Source organism: Sminthopsis crassicaudata, chromosome 6, assembly GCF_048593235.1.
Source record: "Sminthopsis crassicaudata isolate SCR6 chromosome 6, ASM4859323v1, whole genome shotgun sequence".
NCBI classification, from domain to species: Eukaryota; Metazoa; Chordata; class Mammalia; order Dasyuromorphia; family Dasyuridae; genus Sminthopsis; species Sminthopsis crassicaudata.
The window spans coordinates 192,510,890-192,532,236 of NC_133622.1; the positions used below are offsets into that span (position 1 = coordinate 192,510,890).

The following is a 21,347-nucleotide window of genomic DNA, read 5'->3' on the forward strand; positions in this document are numbered from 1 at the left end:
ATGTATCCATGACCAAAGAATTCACTTAGTTTTTAATTTCCTGATGCTAAAGCTCCCTATTCTTAGCAAGGTTGGCTTCATGTAGAAAACATAATCTGTCAGAATGGCCTGGAAATTTCTTTTTTCTCATTCTTTTCTTCCCTTCTTCCATTGTTACCTTCCTTTTTTCCTCCCTTCTTTCCTTTCCTTCTCTCCCACCTTTTCTCCTTTCTTTCCCTCCCTCCCTTCTCCAAGGACATAATGAACACTTATTAAGTACTTTTTCATCCATTTAGTCATTTATCCTTCCATTCGTTTATTCTTTTCTCTCAGTCTCTCTCTCCTCTTTCTCTTTCTCCCTCTCAGTAGAATAAATGTTTTATTCATGCCCTTTTTTACCTATCTCTGCCACTCCTCAATATGCCTTCCCCCCAGTCAGAGCCCTCCTTTATAACAAAAAATGTCAGTTAGCCAAACACACATTGTATCTGAGAACAAAAACCTCATCTCTGCCTTATCGTTAGTTTACCAGCCTCTCTGTTGGAGAGACATGCTTCATTATCAGTCACCACATTGGTGAAGAATTCTGAAGGTTTTTAATTTCCTTTTCATTATTACAGATTGTCCTGTAAATAGTTCTGGTTCTGATTACTTTGTTTTGTATCAGTTCATGTAAGTTTTTTCAGGTTTGTCTGAATTCTTCATAATTTTTTAACTGCACATATGTGGAAGGAGATTAGTGCACATAATGAAATATAATATTCCATTACATTTGTGTACCATTCTTTGTTCACCCAATTTCCAAATGATGGGCAACTATTTTTGTTTAGTTTTTTAACCACAAAAAAGTGAGACTATAGAAGTTTTAACATACATAGGACCTCTGTCTCTGTTTTTTACTCCCTTGAACTCTAAACACTGTTGTTTTCCTTCCCCTTCCCACTGTGTTCTGCATCCCCCCATCTGTTTGGATCACAGAGGACATGTCTCTCTTCCCCACCTAGGACTAGCCCCGTTTGCCCCAAGACCCACCTGGGCTCCTTATAGGGGCAGTGCTCCTTATAGGGGCAGTGCTCAGGCTTGGAGATAGGAAAAACTCATTTGCTTTGTGACCCTGGCTAATCACTTAATCCATTTGTCTCAGTTTCCTCCTGCATAATAGGGATAATAATCTCCCTCCCAGGATTGTTGTGAGAATTAAATGAGATGATAATTGTAAAGCCCTTAGCACAATGTTTGGCACATAGTGAGTGCCATATTCATCTTACCTGTTGATGGTGGTGATGGGGATGGCCATGGTCCTTAGGTTCTCGGAGGACTGTCTTCGGAACAGTCCAGAAGCCTCTTAATGACCATCTTGTTCCCAAGGTCTTCCTTGGCTGTGTTCTTGAGAGTTGATCAGTTGGACCCTTTAAAAATTTCCCCCTGACTTATTAACCAGTTTTCTTCTACTTCAAAACTCTTGATCCTTCGTTCTCAAGTAAATTTTCCAAGACCTTGGGCTAGCAGAATTTCCTGGATTTGAATCTAGAAGATACCTTAGGGATCATCTAGCCCAATACTATTATTTTATAGAAGAAGAAGCTGAGGTAAAGATAATAGCTCAGGGCACCAGCTATCTAGTGACCTTGGCTGGATTGAAGGCTTCAGACTCCCTTCTCCAGTTTTTTTTTCCCCGTTACACTTGGCTGCCTTCTATGGTGGGTGAAAGTTATGTAATGACTTCTTGTTGCCCTCAGAGAGTGTAGATGAATGGGAACCCTTGGAAGGGACCACACCAGACATGTGAATGGCCAGAGCATGCTGGCATTGAACACCCACTGGCCAAACCATGTGCTGCTGACCAGGATCAAAAGAAAAGTGTTCTTTCTGACTCAATGTGGGTAGATCTTAAGCTTCATGAATAGGAACCTAGGAGACAGAATGAGGGAGACCACAGTGTCAGTGGCTTGGGTGGGGACGTGGCTTCTAGTGTTGTATTTAGTTCTGGAGACCATCCTTAGGAATGGCTTTGGGAAGTTGGAGCAAATCTAGAGGAAGGTAACCAGCATGAAGAGAAAGGGTCACTGTGTGAGCCCTGAGAGGTTATGTTAATTGCCCAAATTCACATAGCTTGTAAAAGCAGGATGAGATCATTCTTTATATGCCTTGGGAGCAGGGAAACTACAAAGGCAGAACTTGGAAAGACAATGTCGGATGATGCCCTAATTGGGGCCTGTGATTAAAAGGAGTGACTGGGACTGTGGGTATCAGCTGCCACAAAGCTGACTTCTTGGGCCACATTTCTGATTGGGCCTTCTTTCTAGATATCTCTGAAGGGGTTTTACATGTGCGAGTTTGGTCTGCTCCCTGGGAGCCTCGACCTATGCCATGCCCACTTCCCAACGCCATTGTACATGGTGGCCCACAGCGTGTAATCCCAGCTACCAGCTACACTGAGCCTGGTGGAACTCTTGCACTCAGGAGTTCTGAGATACAATGGGTTATGTTGATCACAAAATTTGGCATCCAGGGGGAAAATTGAAATACAAGGTTTTTCAAGGGTCAGAAATTATCCTTGCAAATGTTTTGAAAATTAAAAAAAAAAAAAAAAAACTTTAATAAAAAAATAAATAAAACAAAAAAAAGTTAAAAAAAAATTGGGGGAAGTGGGGGTCAAAGAGTGTGAGAACTGGAATGAGCGTGTCAAAGTTCCTGTGTCTGTTAGAGTGGGATTGGGCCCATGAATAGTCCTCACAGTTCCAGCCTGGGCCCAATTGGGAGACGAGAGACACCAGTATTGCCCTCCATTATTGCAGGACTTGGTTGGGCTGGGGACCCAGACAGCTTTCTCAATCTTATGGCTTGCAGATGTGTACTTTTTGTACTCCTAATTTCTATGATTTAAGATCCCTGTTGATGCAAAGGTACCTTTCTGATACTTCTCATCCCTATTCAGCTAAATCTTGTTACTCCCTAAGATCTTTCTTTATCTGCCCTTGGAAATGTGGCTCTGTTAGAACACAAGACTTGTACCCTCTCTTATGTCTCCTAAAATCCTGTCCTAGCAATCATTATTGGCAGCTTCCTTCTCATGTTAAATCAGTTCTTGTTTGGCCAGAATTACTCACTACCCTCTCCTTCTTCAGTTTCTTTCCATCCATCTCTTTCATCCTGTGCAGATTTTTGTTGTCACAGTTTTTGTCTATACTACTCACCTTTCCTTCTTTAGAAGTTTAATGTTTGGTTCTAGGGCCATCATTTGAGAGGAGAGTGGATTAAGGTGAGAGTTTTTTTTTTTGTTTTTTTAAGAATAGGGGAACCTTGGTTATGTTTATAGGCAGTAGAGGAAGAATCAGTAAGAAGATATAGAAAATGAGAGCCAGAGAGGGAATAACTGAAAGGAAGGTTCATTAGTAATGGCACGAAGGACAACAGGTAGATGGGCTGGCCTTGGCCAGGGGAAGGGCCATTTGTTCCTGGAGGTCTAGAGAAGATAAGTGAGGCAGAGAGGAGAGAAGGGAGGAAAAGAGATTCTGAAGAGTGAAGAATCTCACTGTTCAAAAGATGGATCTGGCCCAGGTATGTGGTATGGCGAGTTGTATGACCATCCCTGCAGATAGCTGATGCACAGAGAAGATACATGTTGTGGGAGTCGAAGGAGCTCTGAGTTTGAGGAAAAATTTCCATGTGTAATGAAGTTCTCAAATATGAAATCAGAGTTTGAGGGAGAAGGAAAGATTAAACTAAGTATTAAACTCCTTGAGAAGGATGAGAATCAGGATAGAATGAGAGAGACAGAAGCTCACAGGAGGAAGGTTAATGAGTGACTCTGGCAGAAGGAAAATCTGAAAATGGCCATGGGAAGTAAGAAACATGACCAATGTCTGAGTCATTTCTTTCTGAAGGAATTTTAGTACCTTGGCTTACAGTCTTTCCTTCTACCTCAAACTGTGCCCAAGTCTCCTCCTCCTCAGACCAAAACAAAAAATTTTACATAGCCTTGTCATCCCTCAGTATATCACCCTGTTTTTCTTCACCCTTTCACAGGCAAAAATCTTTGAGAATCAATCAATAAATTAAATACTTAGTATATGTCAGGCACTGTTCTGGACTCTGGGATTGCAAAGACAAAAGAGAAACTGTAGCTACCCTCAAGAAGCTTAGATTCTAATGGGAGCAATACCGTTCCCATGTGTAGTTCTATACAAAACATATAAAATAGATCAAGGAAACCCTCTGGGAGGAAGGTACTAGCTTCTAGTGGGGAGGATTGAGTGGGTAGAGGGAACAGGAAAGGCCTCTTGTAAGAGGGGGAATTTTGAGTTGAATCTTTCAGGAAACTGGAGACTCCAAGAAGCAGAAGTGAGGAAGGAGACCATTTCAGATGTTTAGGGCAACTGGTGCAAATTAATAGCTTGTGACTGTAATAATTCAAATTGAGATGAGTGACTTGTGACTTTAAGAATTTGAATTTATCTGGACTTTAGAGCGTGGGAGGTATAATAAGGCTGGAAAGGGAAGGAGAAATCTTCTATACTTCTTTCTTTCACTTCATTATTTCCAACTTACTTGTCAACCCTTTGTAATTTGACTTCTGCCACATCATTCACCTGAAGCTGCTCTCTCCAAGATCACCAATGATCTCTTTCTTGGCTCGATCCATGTTCTTTTCTTAGTCTATATTCTCTTTGAACTCTGCAACTTTTGATACTTTGACCGACCACTCCTTGATTATTCTCTTCTCCTTTGAATTCAAGGACATGGCTATCCTTGTTTTCCTCCTATCTATCTAAAGGCGAGAAACGGTTTCTCTGTTGCCTTTGCTGAATCACCGGTCATCCCCGTCTCTTAATTGTCCTCCAACAACTTCTCTTCTTTCTCTATATTCTTCTCCTTTGCTTACTTCATCAAGCTCCCGTGAATTCAGTTATAATCTCAATATAGGTAACTCCTAAATCTGTCAAGGCTTCCCCTAGTGTTTCTAGTCTAATCCCACTGAATGGAACGGACCAGTTGAAGGCTTTAATGACCTTCCCATTGCCAGAAGGGTTCAAAGAAGCTGGCTGATCACTTTTCAGATGTTCTAGAGGAGGGTTGATTCAAATAGAGGCCCCTGACCACCGTGGATCTGTGGTGCCTTGATTTCTTCTAAATTCCAATCTCATACTTCCAACTGCTTATTATACCTGGAAGTTTTATCAGCATCTCAAAATCAACATATCTAAAACAACTCATTTTTTTCATCTCTTACTCCTGTCCCTCTATTGAACTTTCCTATTTCTTTTGATGGTACACGATCTTCCTCCCAGTCACTGTGGAGGGAATCCTCTTTATTAATTTTTATATATATATATATATATATATATATATATATATATATATATATATATATATATATATATATATATATATACACATACATAGTTTTTTAATTTATATTTTTATTGTTTATTTTTAAATTTTTTTCTTTTTAATTTTTAAAAATTATTTTCTTTTTAAAAATATTCTTATTGTTATATTAAAAAAGAATAGGAAAAAAGAAAGACAGAAAAGGAAAATAAATAAAAACAAAACAGAATATTGTCATGTGCCCAACAGAACATCAGGGAGGATTCAAAATGTATAACAATAAATTTGAAGTTCAAGAAAGGATATATAATAGTAGATGAAATTATAGTCATGAGTGTCCATCTTTTCTCTGCTTCCTTGTAGGGGAAATCCTTTTTGACAAGGAACACTTAGATGGTGCAGTAGATGAGGCATTGAGCCTTAGAGTCAGGAAGACCTGAGTTCAAATTCTGTCTCACCTAAAACACTTTCTAGCTTGTGACTCCCGGCTTGATCCTTCCAAGTCTCCAGCTGTAAAATGAGGGCTTTGGATTCAGTGGCCTCTTAAGTATTTTTTTCTAGCTCTAAATCTGTGATCTTACCTCCCTGTCAGTCCTTGCATTCATAGCCATTTGCTAAGTCCTGTTTTCTACCTCCACAACAGCTTCTGATCTTCCTGCCTTCTCTCCACTTTTACTATCCAGCTTCATGTTTCAGACCCTGAAATGCATTCTTGCTTACAATAACTGCTTAATAAATAACTGCTCTTCCAGCTTTCAGTCCCATTCCCCCCTACCCCCTTTGGTCTGCAATTGCCAAAATAATATCCTTGGTGTATAGACCAGACTATATTACTTCCCTGCTTAGAAATCTTCCCTATTAGCACTAGGATAAGAGATATAAACTCAATTTTAAAATCTAAGTGTAGAATTTAAAGCCTTCCAAAATCTGGCTCTAACCTAACTTTCTAGACATTCTGTATTATTTACCTTTACACATTTTATGTTCTAACCAAACTGGATAACTAGATGTTCCTGAATTTGGTTTTCCAACTCCTTTCTCCATGTATTTGCTTAAGCTTCTCTCCATGTTTGCAGTGCACTTCATTCTCATCTCCATTTATCTTCCTTTAACAAGGCTTTGATTAGGTCTTTCATTGTTTTTCCTTGAAATAGATTTTCCAGTTGTTAATTCTTTCTCCTCAAATTACCTTGTGTTTAGTGGTGTTCAAGTTGTATCTGCCCAGTGGAACAATGCTTCCCATTTAGTGGTTCATGAACCCGTTGGAGTTAAGACAAAGGTCAAAGGGGCTTATGCTAAGAGTTCTTTTATGGCTCCTTGTACAGCAAATAATTACCCAGTTATGTTAAAAATATATTTTTACTCTGTGAGAATAGACATGTGCATGTTTTTATATTTACAATTATAATCACAATGTAAATTTTAACTTGGAGTTTTGGAGGCAAAAATGATTGGACACACTGAATAAATCTAAAGGAATATTAAAAAGAATGCTATGTTAAATTACCTTGAAGATTTACAACACAAATTTTGTTGTTGCTAAAAGGGATTCAAGGAGCAAAAAAAAGGTGGGAACCTTGCTATAGAACAAAGTCTTTGAAGGCAGGGGCTGTTTGCTTGTGCCTTTTTATCTGAACACCAAATACATAATAGGTGTGTAAGAAATCTTTGCTGAATTGGGATTGTTGACTTTGAATGACTCAGTTAACAACTTTTTTTTTTTTTTCCGTCTTTAAAATGAGACTAACAAGAGGGCCCTTAGTCTTCATGTGTCAAGGGTATGAAGGTGCTTTTCAGTGTCTCTGTTACCATTCTTCCAGAAAGGGGTTCTTAGTTTAAATCAGCTATTCTGATCACACCTCTGGGATGATTAAAGTTGTGGGTGCCTTCCCAGGATTGTTGGAGAGGCATTTTCTAAACTTTAAGAGTCTAAAGTTATTATGACTCAGATATTTTCTACCCTGATGAGAGGCAGTTTTAGACCAGTGGACATCCCACTGAATGGGGAGCTAGGAGGGCCCTGGAATTGAATAACAGAGATGAGGATGCCCATGGGACCTCCCTTTGGCTTTGGTAAGGATAGAATTTAAAAAAAAAAAAAAAAAGTACCAAAAAAAATCCCACAAACTTTAAAATGATATATAGACGTCAGTGATTATTGTTGTTGTCATTTTTAGGACTTAGAATAATAAGTCGTGCTAAAACTTTTGGTCTTGTGACCCTTGTCCAAGCAGGAAAATGTCACTCACTCATGGATGCTTGTGTCCCTCCCTTGGCAGGTTCCAGTTGCGCACTGTTTTGGGCCTCCAGGACACTACAAGAAGAAGTTCTGCATTGTCTGTAGAAAGCCGCTAGATTTCCCTGCATTTCGCTGTGAAGGTAATTTTTAAATGATACTGTGTCTTTAATTGAACCACTTTTATGATCTGTCAGATTTTTAGGGTGTTTACTTACATTCATTTCTTTCTAAAAACGATTTTTATTGATTTTTTTTTTTTAATGTTGCTATCACTTCTTAGTCACCCTTTCCATAATATGCAGGAACTTTTTCTGTCACAATGAACAGTCATGCAAAACACATCAGCATGTTGGTCATACTTGAAAATGTATGCCTTTTTCTACACCTGTAGTCTACCACCTTTCTATGGACAGAAGGCTTTATCTTTAGTCCTTTGAAGTCATTGTTAATTACTGTAACAATCAGAGCTCTGATGTTTTTCAGGATTGTTTTCAATTGTATTACTGTGATCATTGTCTTATTTCCATTTCTTAGAGGGCAGTGGAAATTGTAATAGTTTGGGAAACAGAATACCCTATTTCAGGCCCAGTTTCTTTTTCTTTCTTTCTTTCTTTCTTTTTTTTTTTTCTTAAGCTTTTTATTTTCAAAACATACGCATGGATAATTTTTCAATGTTGACCCTTGCAAAACCTTGTGTTGCAAATTTTCCCCTCCTTTCTCCCACCTCCTCCCCTAGATGGCAAGTAATCCAATATACATTAAGCATGTTAAAATATATGTCAAATCTAATATATGTATACATATTTATACAATTATCTTGCTGCACAAGAACAATTAAATCAAACCAGAAAAAAAAGAGAAAGAAAACAAAATGCAAGTAAATAAACAACAACAGAATGAGTGAAAATGCTATGTTGTGAACCACTCTCAGTTCCCACAATCCTCTCTCTGGGAATAGATGGCTCTCTCCATCACAAGATCATTGGATCTGGCCCGAATCATCTCATTGTCGAGAAGAGCCACGTCCATCAGAATTGATCTTTGTGTAATCTTGCTGTTGCCATGTACAATGATCTCCTGGTCCTGCTCATTTCACTCAGCATCAGTTGATGTAAGTCTCTCTGGACCTCTCTGAAATCATCCTGCCGGTCGTTTCTTACAGAACAATAATATTCCATAACATTGATATACCATCACTTATTCAGTCATTCTCCAACTGATGGATATTCATCAGGCCCTGTTTCAAGAATAAATGTGGATTGCAAGGACCTTTTGGCCTCAGACCCCAGCCAATCTGAGAGAAGAGGAAAGGGCTTAGGAATTTTCAGATTCAGCTCCTGCTGATCCCACATTGTTTCTTATTCTCTTGGCCAAAGACTTCAGGCAGGGCAAAGCCCAGCCCAGCCTGTCTAACCTTTCCAGGGACCCACAAAACATATATGGAAAACTACTCAGGAAAGCAACTGCCATTTTGAGAATGAGACTATTTTGCTTTCTCTGGACTTCACCATTATGCCATGTGTGGGTAAATCCGTCTTACTTTATCCCCTCCCCTCCTTCAACTCCATTATCTTCCTCCATTCTATTGCTCAAAGGGCAAAGCTGTAGTTCTTATAATAGGAGTACCTCCTGTCACTTGGCTCAGTTCTTCTGCTTCCATGATTCTACCAATGTTGATTTTGGAAAAATCACTTCCTTGCCCCAAGTTTCTGTTTCTATGCTTGTAAATTAGGGTTTAATATATAACCTGGTAGATTATTGTAAGTTGCAGTTGGTTCCTTTCTCTTTCTCTCTCTCTCTCTCTCTTTCTCCTCTTCCTTCTCCTCCTCTTCCTCTCTCTTTCTTTTTATTTTTGTCTCTTTCTCTCTGTGTCTTTCTCCTAGGAGAGTTTGGCAGACTAACCACAGTTACCTGTAAATAAGGAGATCTCTCTTTATATACAGGTAACTCTCTCGCCATTAGAGAGAAAACATCATGAGGAGTGGGAAGAAAGAGCACTTCATAGTGGGCTTAGTCCTGGCAAGAACTTTATGACAAGCAGATCTTTTGTGGGGAAAATACAGCACTGGGGGTTACTTCAGTACAGGGAAGAATTTGGTAGCTCACAGGGAGGGGTCAAGGAGGAGCCAGGTGGAATGCGCTTTTCTAAAGATATCCTAATCAACATCTCAAAGTCAGCTCATGATCTCATGATCTGAAGTGATTGGGATCCAAAGTCACATAGAAATGAAGGAAACGGGACACCTGCACAGGTCTTTCCACTACTGAGTCTCTTTGTTATTGACAGGTAATTGTAATCATTGACTTTCTTTGGGTGATTTGTCTTCGATATTTTCTCTCCTGGTGGTGCTTCAGGTGGACCCCTAGTCAGAGTCCTAGGCTTAGTAGCCCTCCAGGATCAACATCCTTTGCTTCCACCTGCTTCTCCTGAAGCCATCTCCAGACCAATAGGTTGGACTAGGAAGCTCATAAATCCCCCTGCTATGAGGCCCTCATGAACTCGGTCTATCCATCCCTCATCCTGCCGCCAGCCCCATAACTGGGAGATTGTATAGCACCAGAGCCAATTAGGCTCTTTTTTTTTTCTAACCCTGAGGATCTCTTGCTAGTGATTGGAAATCCTGGGAAAGGACAAGAATTGGAAACTCATAAGAAGAAACACGGCCTTTTGACCTTAGATTTATAATGATCTGTTTACACTCAATATTATTAGTTGTTTTTTGACTTGGAGATGTCAGCCAGACTGTGAGCTTCTCTGGAGTGGGACAAGATATTTCTTCATCTTAATTTCTGTGGGCCTCAGTTTTATTATCTGTAAAATAGAGATATTACTACCACTGCTACCTTATAGGTTTACTGTGAAGATTTGACAGTTCAGTAAATTTAATTTATTTAGGGGCCTGCCAGATATAGGGTTTGATATTCAGGGCTGGAAAGATACAAAATGTGAATAGTGTACAGCAAAACTTCTTAAACTGGGTCATGAAAAATTTGGCAATACTAAAAGATTTCTGAACATAATGACCAAAAATTAATTCAAAATGAAAATGGATCCAAGGTGTTTTTGGCAGCGCTTGTCCGTGTTGCATCACACAACATCACTGTGGCCTTGGTTCTGAACATACAATGACAGTGATATTCCAAAGCTTGTTCTGACAAAAATACTTTATACAGTGTCTAATAACAGCAAACAGTGTCTGTTCCCAGGAAAGGAAGGATCCTTTCTAAACCTCAAACCACCTTTGATGAAGAGATTTACAGTTTCTTCCTTAGAGATTTTTCAAATAATATAATCATTCCCATTATTATAATGCTTAAAGATACAAAAATCTCTTTGTGGAGGCCTTAGAGGAAGGTTAGAGGAAAAAAATTATGATTCTTATTCCCCTTTTAGAGAAGAGGAAGATGAAATGACTTGTTCAGGATCTAGCAGTTGGTATTTGATATTTGTCTGTGGCTGGATGTTAGCCAGTGTCCCCTGACACTCAGGTTCACTGCTTTGCATTTTAGTGAATTTGGAGCACAGTAGGTGCACAGGAAACTTGTATTGTTCAGATCTGAAGTAACCAAAGTCAGGTTTCCTTATGAGAAGCATTAAAAACAGGGAGCTAGCTGCCCTTTTAAATGTATTTTAAGTGTAATTGAGTAAATTTGACTGGGTAAGAGGCAACTAGGTGATATAGTAGATAAAGCACTGAGCCTTGGGTCAAGAAGATCTGATTTCCATTGTAGCCACAAACACTTACTAGGCTGGGTGACTTAGGCAAGTCAATCTCTCAGTCTCAGTTTCCTCAATTATAAAACGAGGACTCAGCTCTCAGGGTTATTGTGAGGATCAAGTGAGATAATATTGGGAAAGCATTTAGACACTGCTATTTAATTGCTTATTTCCATCTCTCTTCTTCCCTCCTCCTGTCCCAGGCTTTAAGCTGTTTTGCACAGAAAATCTCAGAATTGGAAGAACTTCAAGGATCTTTTAGTCCAGTGTAGGAGTTCTTAGCCATTTTGTGTCGTGGATTCCTCTGGCAATCTGGTGAAGTCTGGGGACCCTTTCTTAGAATGTTTTTAAATACATAAAATAAAACACATGGGTTTGCAGGGAAGTCAGTTATAGTGAAAAACAGTTGTTGTTTAGTCATTTTTCAGTTGTATCTGACTCTCTGTGACCCGATTTGGGGTTTTCTTAGCAGAGATGCTGAAGTGGTTTGCCATTTCTTCAGTTTATTTTACAGATGAGGAAACTGAGGCAAACAGTTACGTGACTTGCCTAAAATCGTACAACAGATTTGAACTCAGGTCTTCCTTTCCTCAAGCCTGGCACTCTATCTACTGTTCCACTACCTGTCCTAGAGAAATATACTTATCAACATACTAAACAACCAAGTTTACAGATCCCAGATTAAGGGTCCTTGATTTTGCCCAACCCACACTTACATAAGAAGCTTTTTTATAAATGATCACCCAATCTCTATTTGAACATATCCAGTGAGAGAAAGGTCACACTCTCAAGGCCACTTCACTCTAATTTTCCTTCCATTATGCCAAAATGTGCCTCTTTGTAATCCCTCCCCATTGTTCCTCATGAGTTCTTCCTTCTGGGACCAAATTCAGATACTTGAAGACTGCTATCATGTTTCCCCGAGTCCTCTCTTCTTTGCTTTACCAGGGATTTTAACTTGATCTTTTACTTTTTTGTGTTATTAATGTATTCATTCCCTTAAAATACTATATTTTTCTTTTAAGAAAAAAAATAAATCTGTTGAGGTTCTTTCCTTTAATAAATGAGACAAACACACACACACACACACACACACACACACACACACACACAATGAGAAAGTGATTTGAACTACCCCTGCCAAGATCCCAATAGGTAGGGTAGTATAATGAGCAGAGTGCTGGATTTGGAGCTAGAAAGGTCCAAATTAAATTGTGCTGCTGAACTTAGTATCTCTGCGATTATGAGCAAGTTACTTCACTACTACCACTCTGAGCTCTCATTTCCTCGCCTACGGAACAGAAGGTAATAATGTTGGTACTATCTTCCTGTAGGATTGTTGTGAATCTCAAATGAAATTTTATTAAATATCCTATCAATGACCCTTCAAAATCTCAGTCCATATTCGAAATCTTCCTTTTTTTAGCATTTAAGTTCTGCCAGTAACTAACTGACTGAGCCTTCCTTTCAATTCTGAGACTCAGGGATATCTTTTGTAAAGTAAAGAATGATCTTCCATGTTGACACCTCAAGTTTCAGATTCAAATTATTCCCAACAGCAGCTTTTATTCATTTGATCAACCATCATTTATGAGACTGTAGTAGTGTGCCAAGTCCTGGGCAGCATGCTGGATGAGATAAAGCACGGCCCCTGCCCTCCTGGAGAAATGGGCACATCAGTAAGGCATAAACCCAGATAACTGATACATAAAGTGGTAATGTATATTGTGGAGAGGAGCAATTGGAGCTGTCCAGTGTCCTGGCTAGATTGGATAGTAGGATTTGCTGTCTTCTTGGGGACCAGCAGGCCAAGCTGACCCTGTGGCAGATGATGTTTTCTCTTATTTAGTATGTAGGGAAACAGACCATGAGCATATAGAACCCAGTGCCAAATGGAGTCAGGACCTTGAATTGTTGTTGTAAGGAAAGTGATTCCCAAAGGAGGCTCTTTGGATGCCAACTCATTGCCCCAGAAGTTTGCCTCTAAGTGCTGAGTTGATGAACAGACTTGGGTCTAAAAGCTTCCTGTGGTCTCAGATTTGAAGAATCTCTGTGCATCTTAGAAAGGTATAAGTGCCTCTTTTCCAAGGGCTTTTGTGCTTCCAAGGACATTGCCATGAGCCATGTATTATTGTGTTCCACTTAAGAATGGGAATATTCATGGGGCTTTCAGTATAATAGTGTCCAAATTGCTGGACTGGTCTGACCATGGGAATTTATTTCTTGGCATCCTGGGTCCGGATCCTGTGAGGTAGTTCTCAAGCTCTCCCTGTGGGTTTCTCCCACCCATCCGCTAATCGCCTCTCTGGCTGCCCCAGTTTTCCTGTTGAACAAGACTCTTTTTAGTGCTTGTCAGTATTTAAAGGGCATTGCTAATGGGATGTAGAGACACTCCCTCCCCCTTCATTAGCATAGGGGCCCACAATACTTGGATGCTCAGTTGGATCTCTGCTTCCATGCTGAAGTTGCTCTATTTGGGATAGTAATGAATACTGCAAACATTCATTTTCCATCACTTAGGCCTATTGGAAGCAGTGGGGTTATTGCAAGAGACTTGGGCAAACATTTAGTCCTTACTGTCTCACTCTTCTCTGAAATCTCAGGAGACATGTGACCAATCCCCCCCCCCCTTTTCTCCTAATCCTAACCTTCCCTCTAGGCTGCTGGTGGCTCTCTTAAGATCCTTTTTATCACATTTGTTTAACTCTTCCTCTGACTTCATTTTTGAAGAGGATCAACAACATTACAGGATGTTTACTTGTTTGTGAATTGGATTTAAGTAAGGTAGAGCTGCACAAAGTTGTCAGCCTCAGTCTCTCTTCCTGGGTCATCGAAGTGCATGGGCAAGACAAAAGTCAGGATGGCTGCACCGGCTCAGGAGAGCAGTGTGTGTCCTTGGCGGTTTCCATGTCTGTCGGAGCTTTAAGCCCTCCGCAGGATCCGCTTCAGCCGCCTTCATGACCATTGGAACAGATTGTTCTCGTCTGCCCAGTCTGCCAGGGAAAAGTCTCCATCCCCCTGACTCATTGATGGGGTCGAGGTCTGTCAGTTGCCATCCACATGATTTGGTCCATTTTTGTAGATTGTTTGCCAAGGGGTGGCCCTGGGCATCCTACAGCTTCTTGAAGCTACAGGTGAGAGTCGGGTGACCAGTTGGACACCAAAGGTGAATGAGCAGCCCTCACGACAGAGGTGCTGGTGCTCTTTGAATACCCCCTATACCACACACTAGCTATTAATTGATTAATCAGATACTTAAGTGGGTTTGGGATGTCATTGATGGGGGGGTATTTCCTCTGCAGTTTATATGACTTATGTAGAGCTCTCATAAGTTTACTATGTGGGTGCCACGTAGAATTTTGGAAATCTTTCTTGATGTATGCAGAAATCACCAGGGTAGTAACTGAGCACACCGACTATTCTATAGCATGTATAATATTTTAATATATTATTATTATTGGTGAGGCAGTTGGGGTTAAGTGACTTGCCCAGGGCCACACTGCTAGGAAGTGTTAAGTGTCTGAGACCAGATTTGAACTCGAGTCCTCCTGACTCAAGGGCTGGGGCTCTCTCCACTGCGCCACCTAGCTGTCCCTCCTTCCTCCTCCTCCCTCTCCCATGATGCGTTCATTGAGTCTGCCTTTGTTGATACATTAATGGAGAGACTTGGTATCCATTCAACAGTATCTATAGTTTTATCCTTCCTCATTGAATGCCATGGCTTTTTCTGACCTGCCTTGCATGGCCGGGATACTTTTCTGCTCACTAAGCTTTTCCCTTTCTCTCTAATCCAGAAGTTCTTAACATCTTTTGTCATGGACTCCTTTGGTGGTCTCCAGATTCTCATCTGAAGATAATGTTTTTAAATGTATAAAATAAAATCCATAGGATTACTAAAAAAGCCAATTCTATTGAAATATAGTTATCAAAATGTTCAAAAACAAGTTCATGATCCCAGGTTCAGAACCCCTGCTCTAAACCCTTTTCAAAGAAGGAGATTTCTGGGCTTAGTGGGGTCAAATAGGGATCTTCCCCTTATCTACCTTTTGTCAGGAAATGTAAAAACAGACATTAAAACTAAAAACACTCAATGTGTGGGTGTGTGGCCAGGCTGCCCTGGAACAGAAGCTTCCTAAGAGACAGGGACCAGGCGGCGTGTGTACTTTCTGAGAACATTGAGCACATGGTGGAGATTTAGACATCGGTATGAAATAGTTGAGGGGTCTGGTTGACTTCAGAGTTAGAACAGGCTTCTGGAACAAAACATGTAATGCCTTTTACAGCATCTTGATCTCTTTCACTTTGGGCTTAGTTACAGGCGTTGAATCTGAGGAGTGGAGGAGACCTTAGAAGCCCTCATCTTTCTCATCTTGTAGCTGAGTTCCAGAGAGGGGGGGGAGAGAGAACCAGGATCTCCTACTCTCAGTTCAATGTTTTTTGATCTGTGTCAGTTTGATCTACAATGGTTGTTTACAATCATTTTGAGAGCAAAAATCTTTTTTTTACATTAGAATTTTGTGGGCCCCTCTGTCACCACATAATAGTATTCTGTTTTTCCCTCATCATTGAGAAAATACAGTGTGACAAAAAATTCTGTATTTTCTGTGGGAGGAAATAGTAATCTATATTTTGAGTTGTATGTTTTCTATGGGCTTCTATGTGTGAATATTATCTTTTTTATTAGAAAGTAAAGTTGTTACCGGAAACTAGTGGATGCCCATCAATTAGGGTATGACAGTAAATTATGGTATATGAATATAATGTAATGTTATTGTTCTGTACGAAATGATGAACAAGCTGATTTCAGAAAAGCCTGGAAAGACTTAAATGAACTGATGCTGAGTGAAGTGAGCAGAGCCAAGAGAACATTGTCCAGCAACAAGATTATGTGATGATCAACTGTGGACTTGGCTCTTTTCAACAATGAGGTGATTCAAGTTCATTCCAATAGTGAGGATTATAAAGACTGAATGTGGATCACAACTTAGTATTTTTACCTTTGTTGTTGTTTGTTTGTTTGCTTTTTTCTTTCTCATCCCCCCCCCCCCCCTTTTGGTCTGATTTTTCTTGTGCTGCGTGATAAATGTTTAGAAGAATTGCACTGGGAGCAGCTGGGTGCAGCCCTGAAGTCAGGAGAACAAGAGTTCAAATCTGGCCTCAGGCATGCTTCCTAGCTGTGTGACCCTGGGCAAGTTACTTAACCCCAGTTGCCTCAACAACAACAAAAAAAGAATTGCACATGTTTAATCTGTATTGGATTATTTGCTGTCTTGGGGATGGGAAAAGGAAAGAAAATTTTTTGCAAGGTTTTGCAGGAGTGGATGTTGAAAACTATCATTCCATTGCATATATTTTAAGAAATAAAAAGCTATTGTAAAAAAAAAAAAAGTTTAAAGTAAGATCATTGAGGCGAATGATTATTTTACCTTCATCCTTTTACCTCCAACATTTAGGAGAGTTTATGGAACAGGTGCTTAGTAAATTGATTGATACACTCTTCAACAAGCATCACATTCTATTGTTTAACTCAGGGATCAAGCATTTGGGGGGATACAGAAGTGGCTTGGCATTAGAACTCTCAGGCAAGAAGGGCTGACAGGGTGTTAGTATTAACCTAAGTTAGAAAAGAGAAGTGTGAATTATTGAGATAGGGGAGGAAGTTTAGGAGGTGGCACCGGAGCTGGGTCCTGAAGGAGTAAGACTTGGCAATATTTAAAGTAGGGATGGACCTATGAGGTGACAGGATGGACTCAAGCATTGAAGCAAGGATAAGCTCTGGGAGCACAGAAGCTCGGAAGTCTGTGGCCATCTGAATGAAATACTCTTTTCTCCCCTTAGTTTGTGAGCTGTACGTGCATGCCGACTGTGTCCCCTTTGCCTGCAGTGACTGCCGCCAGTGTCATCAGGATGGTCATCAGGACCACGTAAGTGTCTTCAGGGACTTCCAGATGCTCAGACAAACTCAAGGAAAATGCCCAAGTGTGTTGAATTATTTGAGGGAATGTTCTTTCCAAATTGGGAAAAAAAAAAAAAAAAAAAAGCTTAGCTTCCTAGAATTCAGCTGACATTTGAAAATCTTTTCTTGATCTTCCTTGTGCTTGGTCTGGCCCTGCCCTCAGGGAGCTTCAGGAATGTATTTAATTATCACGTTTATGTAGAAGTCTCACAAATTTTAGAGCCAGCTCCATTCTCTCCCATGTTTAGTTTTTCTCTTGTCTTGGCTGCTGGGCATTTCAAAACTGGGTATCTTAGAGTCCTCTCATACTCAACAACTCATTATCTTTCCCCATAAGCTTTTCCCTATTCCATGCTTCCCCTTTTTTGTCTAGGACACATGAGCCTTCCAGTCTCCCAGGTTCGTAACCTTGACATCATCCATTACATTATGATGTCCTTGTGGACTGGAACTGGTTTTTACCTCTGTTTTGTATCCCCAGGGCTTACTAAGTGTTTATTTATTTGAGATGTGTTTCTTAATTGTTATTCTTTCTATTGATGAACACTGGCTCTGATCTGTGTTTTCAGGACACATACCATCATCACTGGAGGGAGGGCAATCTCTCATCTAATGCCCGCTGCGAGGTATGTAAGAAGACCTGCGGGTCCTCGGAAGTGCTGTCCGGCATGCGCTGTGAATGGTGTGGCATTGTGGTAGGTTTCTAATAATCCCATTCATTACAACAATTCTTATCTGGGTTGCACTTTGAGACAGACCAAAACTGATTTATTAAGTGCTTACTCTGTGCCAGGAACGGAGCTAAGTGTTGGGGATGCAAAAAAGGCAAAAGACTTCCTCGCCCTCCAAGAGCTCACAGTCCAATGAGGGCAGTTAGATTTGAAACTCAGCTCTACTGCTTATGGCTGAAGGATCCTAGCCAGTTAGTTTTAAACTTTTTATATAGTCCTTTCCTGGTTAAGGTAATGAAATTAGACTAGACCAGGGGTTCTTAACCTGGGATAAATAGACTTTTAAAAAAATGAATTTTAATAGTATTTAAATTAATTTTAATAATAATAGCCATATTTCAAAATATTGGATTTACTCGGTAATCCTTTGTGTTTTGTTTTCTGCATTAAGTAACATGATTCAGAGAGGCGGTTTATAAACTTTATCACATTGCCAGAGGTCTTTATTGTCTAGTCTAACTCTGAAACCTTATGGCATTTGTGAAATAATATGGTGAAAACTAGGAAAAAACTAATCAAGACTGGACATTCTTCAGTGTAATGGGATCGTCTTGCCTCTGCTTTATATCTTCTCTTAGTGAACAGCAGAGCTCTTTGTTCCGTACCTCACACAGCTAATATGTTGAACTTAACTCTAGCTTTGGCACAATGGGGATATTGGGCCCTTGCTTTCTATATCTTTGTAAACTAAAACCTCAGCCCCTTTGGCAGAGAAGGCTCTCCCTAGTCTGTCACTGACCTGTCCCAGTGACTCACAGGACTCCCTACCATTCACTTTATGCCCCAGCCAAGTTTGATGTCTTTCTGTAGCCCAACTACTCCAGGCGCTGACTTTCCATACTTGTGTTCATCATCGTTCCCATGGCGGGAGTGCCCTCCTCAGCTGTCTCTGGCTGTTGAATGTCTATAAATTCCCCTATTTTATGACTAGAATTCGCCATCCAAAAGGAAATTTCAGGTAGGAAGCAGCAGAAACTGGAATAGCCTTCACTCTTGGAGTAGATGCCATTCTGGGAAGAAGACATAGCAAAAGGGGTTATTGTTGTTCAGTCATTCAGTTGCCTCAACTCTATGTGATCCGTGGTCTTTGTCCATGGAGGTTTCTTGGCAAAGATACTGGAGAGTTTGCTATTTCCTTTTCCATTGTGTCCCCATTTTATAGATGAGGAACTGGGACCAATAGAGGCTAAGTGTCACATGGCTAGAAAGTGCCTGAGGTCAGGTCAACTTAGATCTTCCTTTAGAACTGGTGCTCTATTCATTTCACCACTCCCAGATGGATTTAGAAAAGGGATTAGGAAGCAGGAGAAAGAGATTGAGGGGGTAGGGGCTGAGAAGGCTTGTGTCTTCTGTGGAGAACTGTTTTGTTCTGTTGAATGAATTCAGTATGTTTATGAACTCCTTGTGTTGTCAACTCTCTGTTGAGTGAACTCAGCACCTATTTATTAAACAGTATATAAAGCCCTATGCTTGGTACTTGGGGAGAAGCAAAGATTAAATATGGTCTTTTCCTTAATGGAGTTAACAGTCTAGTGAAAAAATAAGACAGAGCCACAAAAACTGGTAGCAGAGGAGAAACAGCATGTGCTACAGTGGAAAGAAGACCTCTCCCGGGACTTCTGGTCCTGGTTTTGAGTTTTGCTTTGGCCACTTACTAGCTGAAATCCTCTCTCAGTAGCCTCTCTATGATGTGGGTATAATAATAATACTTGCATCATGTACCATACACAACTGTTGTAAGCCACCACGTGCTCTGGAAGGGAGAACAATGATTATGTTCCCTTTCTGAGCCTCTTCCTTCTCACCTGTTAAATGAGGGACTCAAAGGCCATTTAAGTCTCTTTCAATTCTGATCTGTGATTCCAGAAAACTAAGGCACAGAGAGAGAGTGACTTATTGATGGCTGTATAACTCCTGAGTTTAGAGACCTAACTGAAACGCAAGCCTAAGACACATTCTCTATACCCTGCACCACTTCTTTTTTGGGGGGCAGGGGGTTGAAGATAAATCGAGGTTAAATGATCTCTTCAGGATCACATAACTAATAAGTGTCTGAGACTGGATTTGAACTCTTGACTCTGGGGGTCGATGCTCTAACCATTGCACCACTTAGCTGCCCCCCATGCCATCTTTTAAAGACAAGATATTTTATTATTGATTTGTGCTGTTTATTATTATTAATAATAATAATAACCATTTCTATAGCCTTTAAGCCTTGTAAGCTCTTTATACAGATGATCTCTTTTAATTCCCTCTGAATTACAGCCCTCTGAAGTAAGTACAATTCTTATCTCCACTTTAGAGATCACAAAACTGAAGCTTGGAGAGTTTAAAAGATTTGTCCAGAACCAAGTGTCAGAGGGAGAACTCAAAGCCCAGGTTGTCCTGACTACAAGTTCGATAGGGTTCTGTCCACTACACCATCCTGCCAGAAGGCTATTAGAAATAATCTAGTCTGGGTGGCCTATTTTATTGAGGAAAAAGCTGAGGTCTGGTGAGATCGCAATCTCATCAGAATCACCCAGATAAGAAATATGGGGGGTGGGATTTGAATCTTAGTCTCACACCTACAAATCCTGAACTTTTTTCACTTGCTGTCCTTATCCCTCCATTTCTCAGCTCCTTCTTCTTTCCTGTTTCTTCTTGATACAAGATTTTCCTATTCAATGTTTCCCTCAGTGTTCAGGGTTGAGTCTTTGTTGTAACTTTGTTGTTGTGCTTTGATTTGGTTCTAGGCTCATACTGCCTGTTATGCTGTCGTGACCCCTGAGTGCACGTTTGGCCGGCTGAAGAACATGATTCTTCCTCCTAACTGTGTGCGTTTGTCCTCTCGAAATTTCAGCAAAATGCATTGCTTCCGGATCTCGGAGAGCATCCAGACGGAGCCAGGTATGGGGGAGAAGTACAGTTGTTGTTTTTTAAATAAATAGAATTTGTGGTTGGAAGAAGCTCTACAGGTCATCTAGGGTAGCCCCAAACCAAACAATGAGTCCTTCCTGATTTACCAATGTCCAAAGTCTTTGTTTTCTAGTCTTCAAGTAAATATTCCCCATAGGAGGTAAGAGTATTGTCTTGATCCAACAGGCTACTGCTGTGCAACTTTTGGTGTTAAAATGAGGACCCACACTTCATTGTTTATTTACAGAATTTACCAGGATTAAATGATTTAGAATGGAAAAGGGTTTCTTAACCTGGATTCTATGAACAGACACCACGTGTATTGTGTGAATGTGCGTGTATATTTTAATATTTGTCATTCGGTTGTTTTTTTAAGTTATGTCTAATTCTTTGTGATTCCATTTGGAGTTTTCTTGGCAGAGATACTGCAGTGCTTTGCCATTTCCTTCTCCAGCTCATTTTACAGATGTGGAAACTGATGCAAACAGTATTAAG

At 40.2% G+C, this 21,347-nt stretch overlaps 1 protein-coding gene across 1 annotated transcript in view; it reads left to right on the plus strand.

Annotated features, from left to right (window-relative positions):
* The window catches only part of DGKQ (diacylglycerol kinase theta), a 103,764-nt gene that overhangs the window by 18,039 nt on the left and 64,378 nt on the right, over positions 1-21,347 (plus strand). Inside the window, exons 3-6 of the mRNA XM_074273413.1 lie at positions 7,590-7,689; positions 17,106-17,191; positions 17,793-17,918; positions 20,690-20,843. Of these exons, the coding sequence (XP_074129514.1) occupies positions 7,590-7,689; positions 17,106-17,191; positions 17,793-17,918; positions 20,690-20,843 (466 nt within the window). The remainder of the gene's footprint in view (positions 1-7,589; positions 7,690-17,105; positions 17,192-17,792; positions 17,919-20,689; positions 20,844-21,347) is intronic.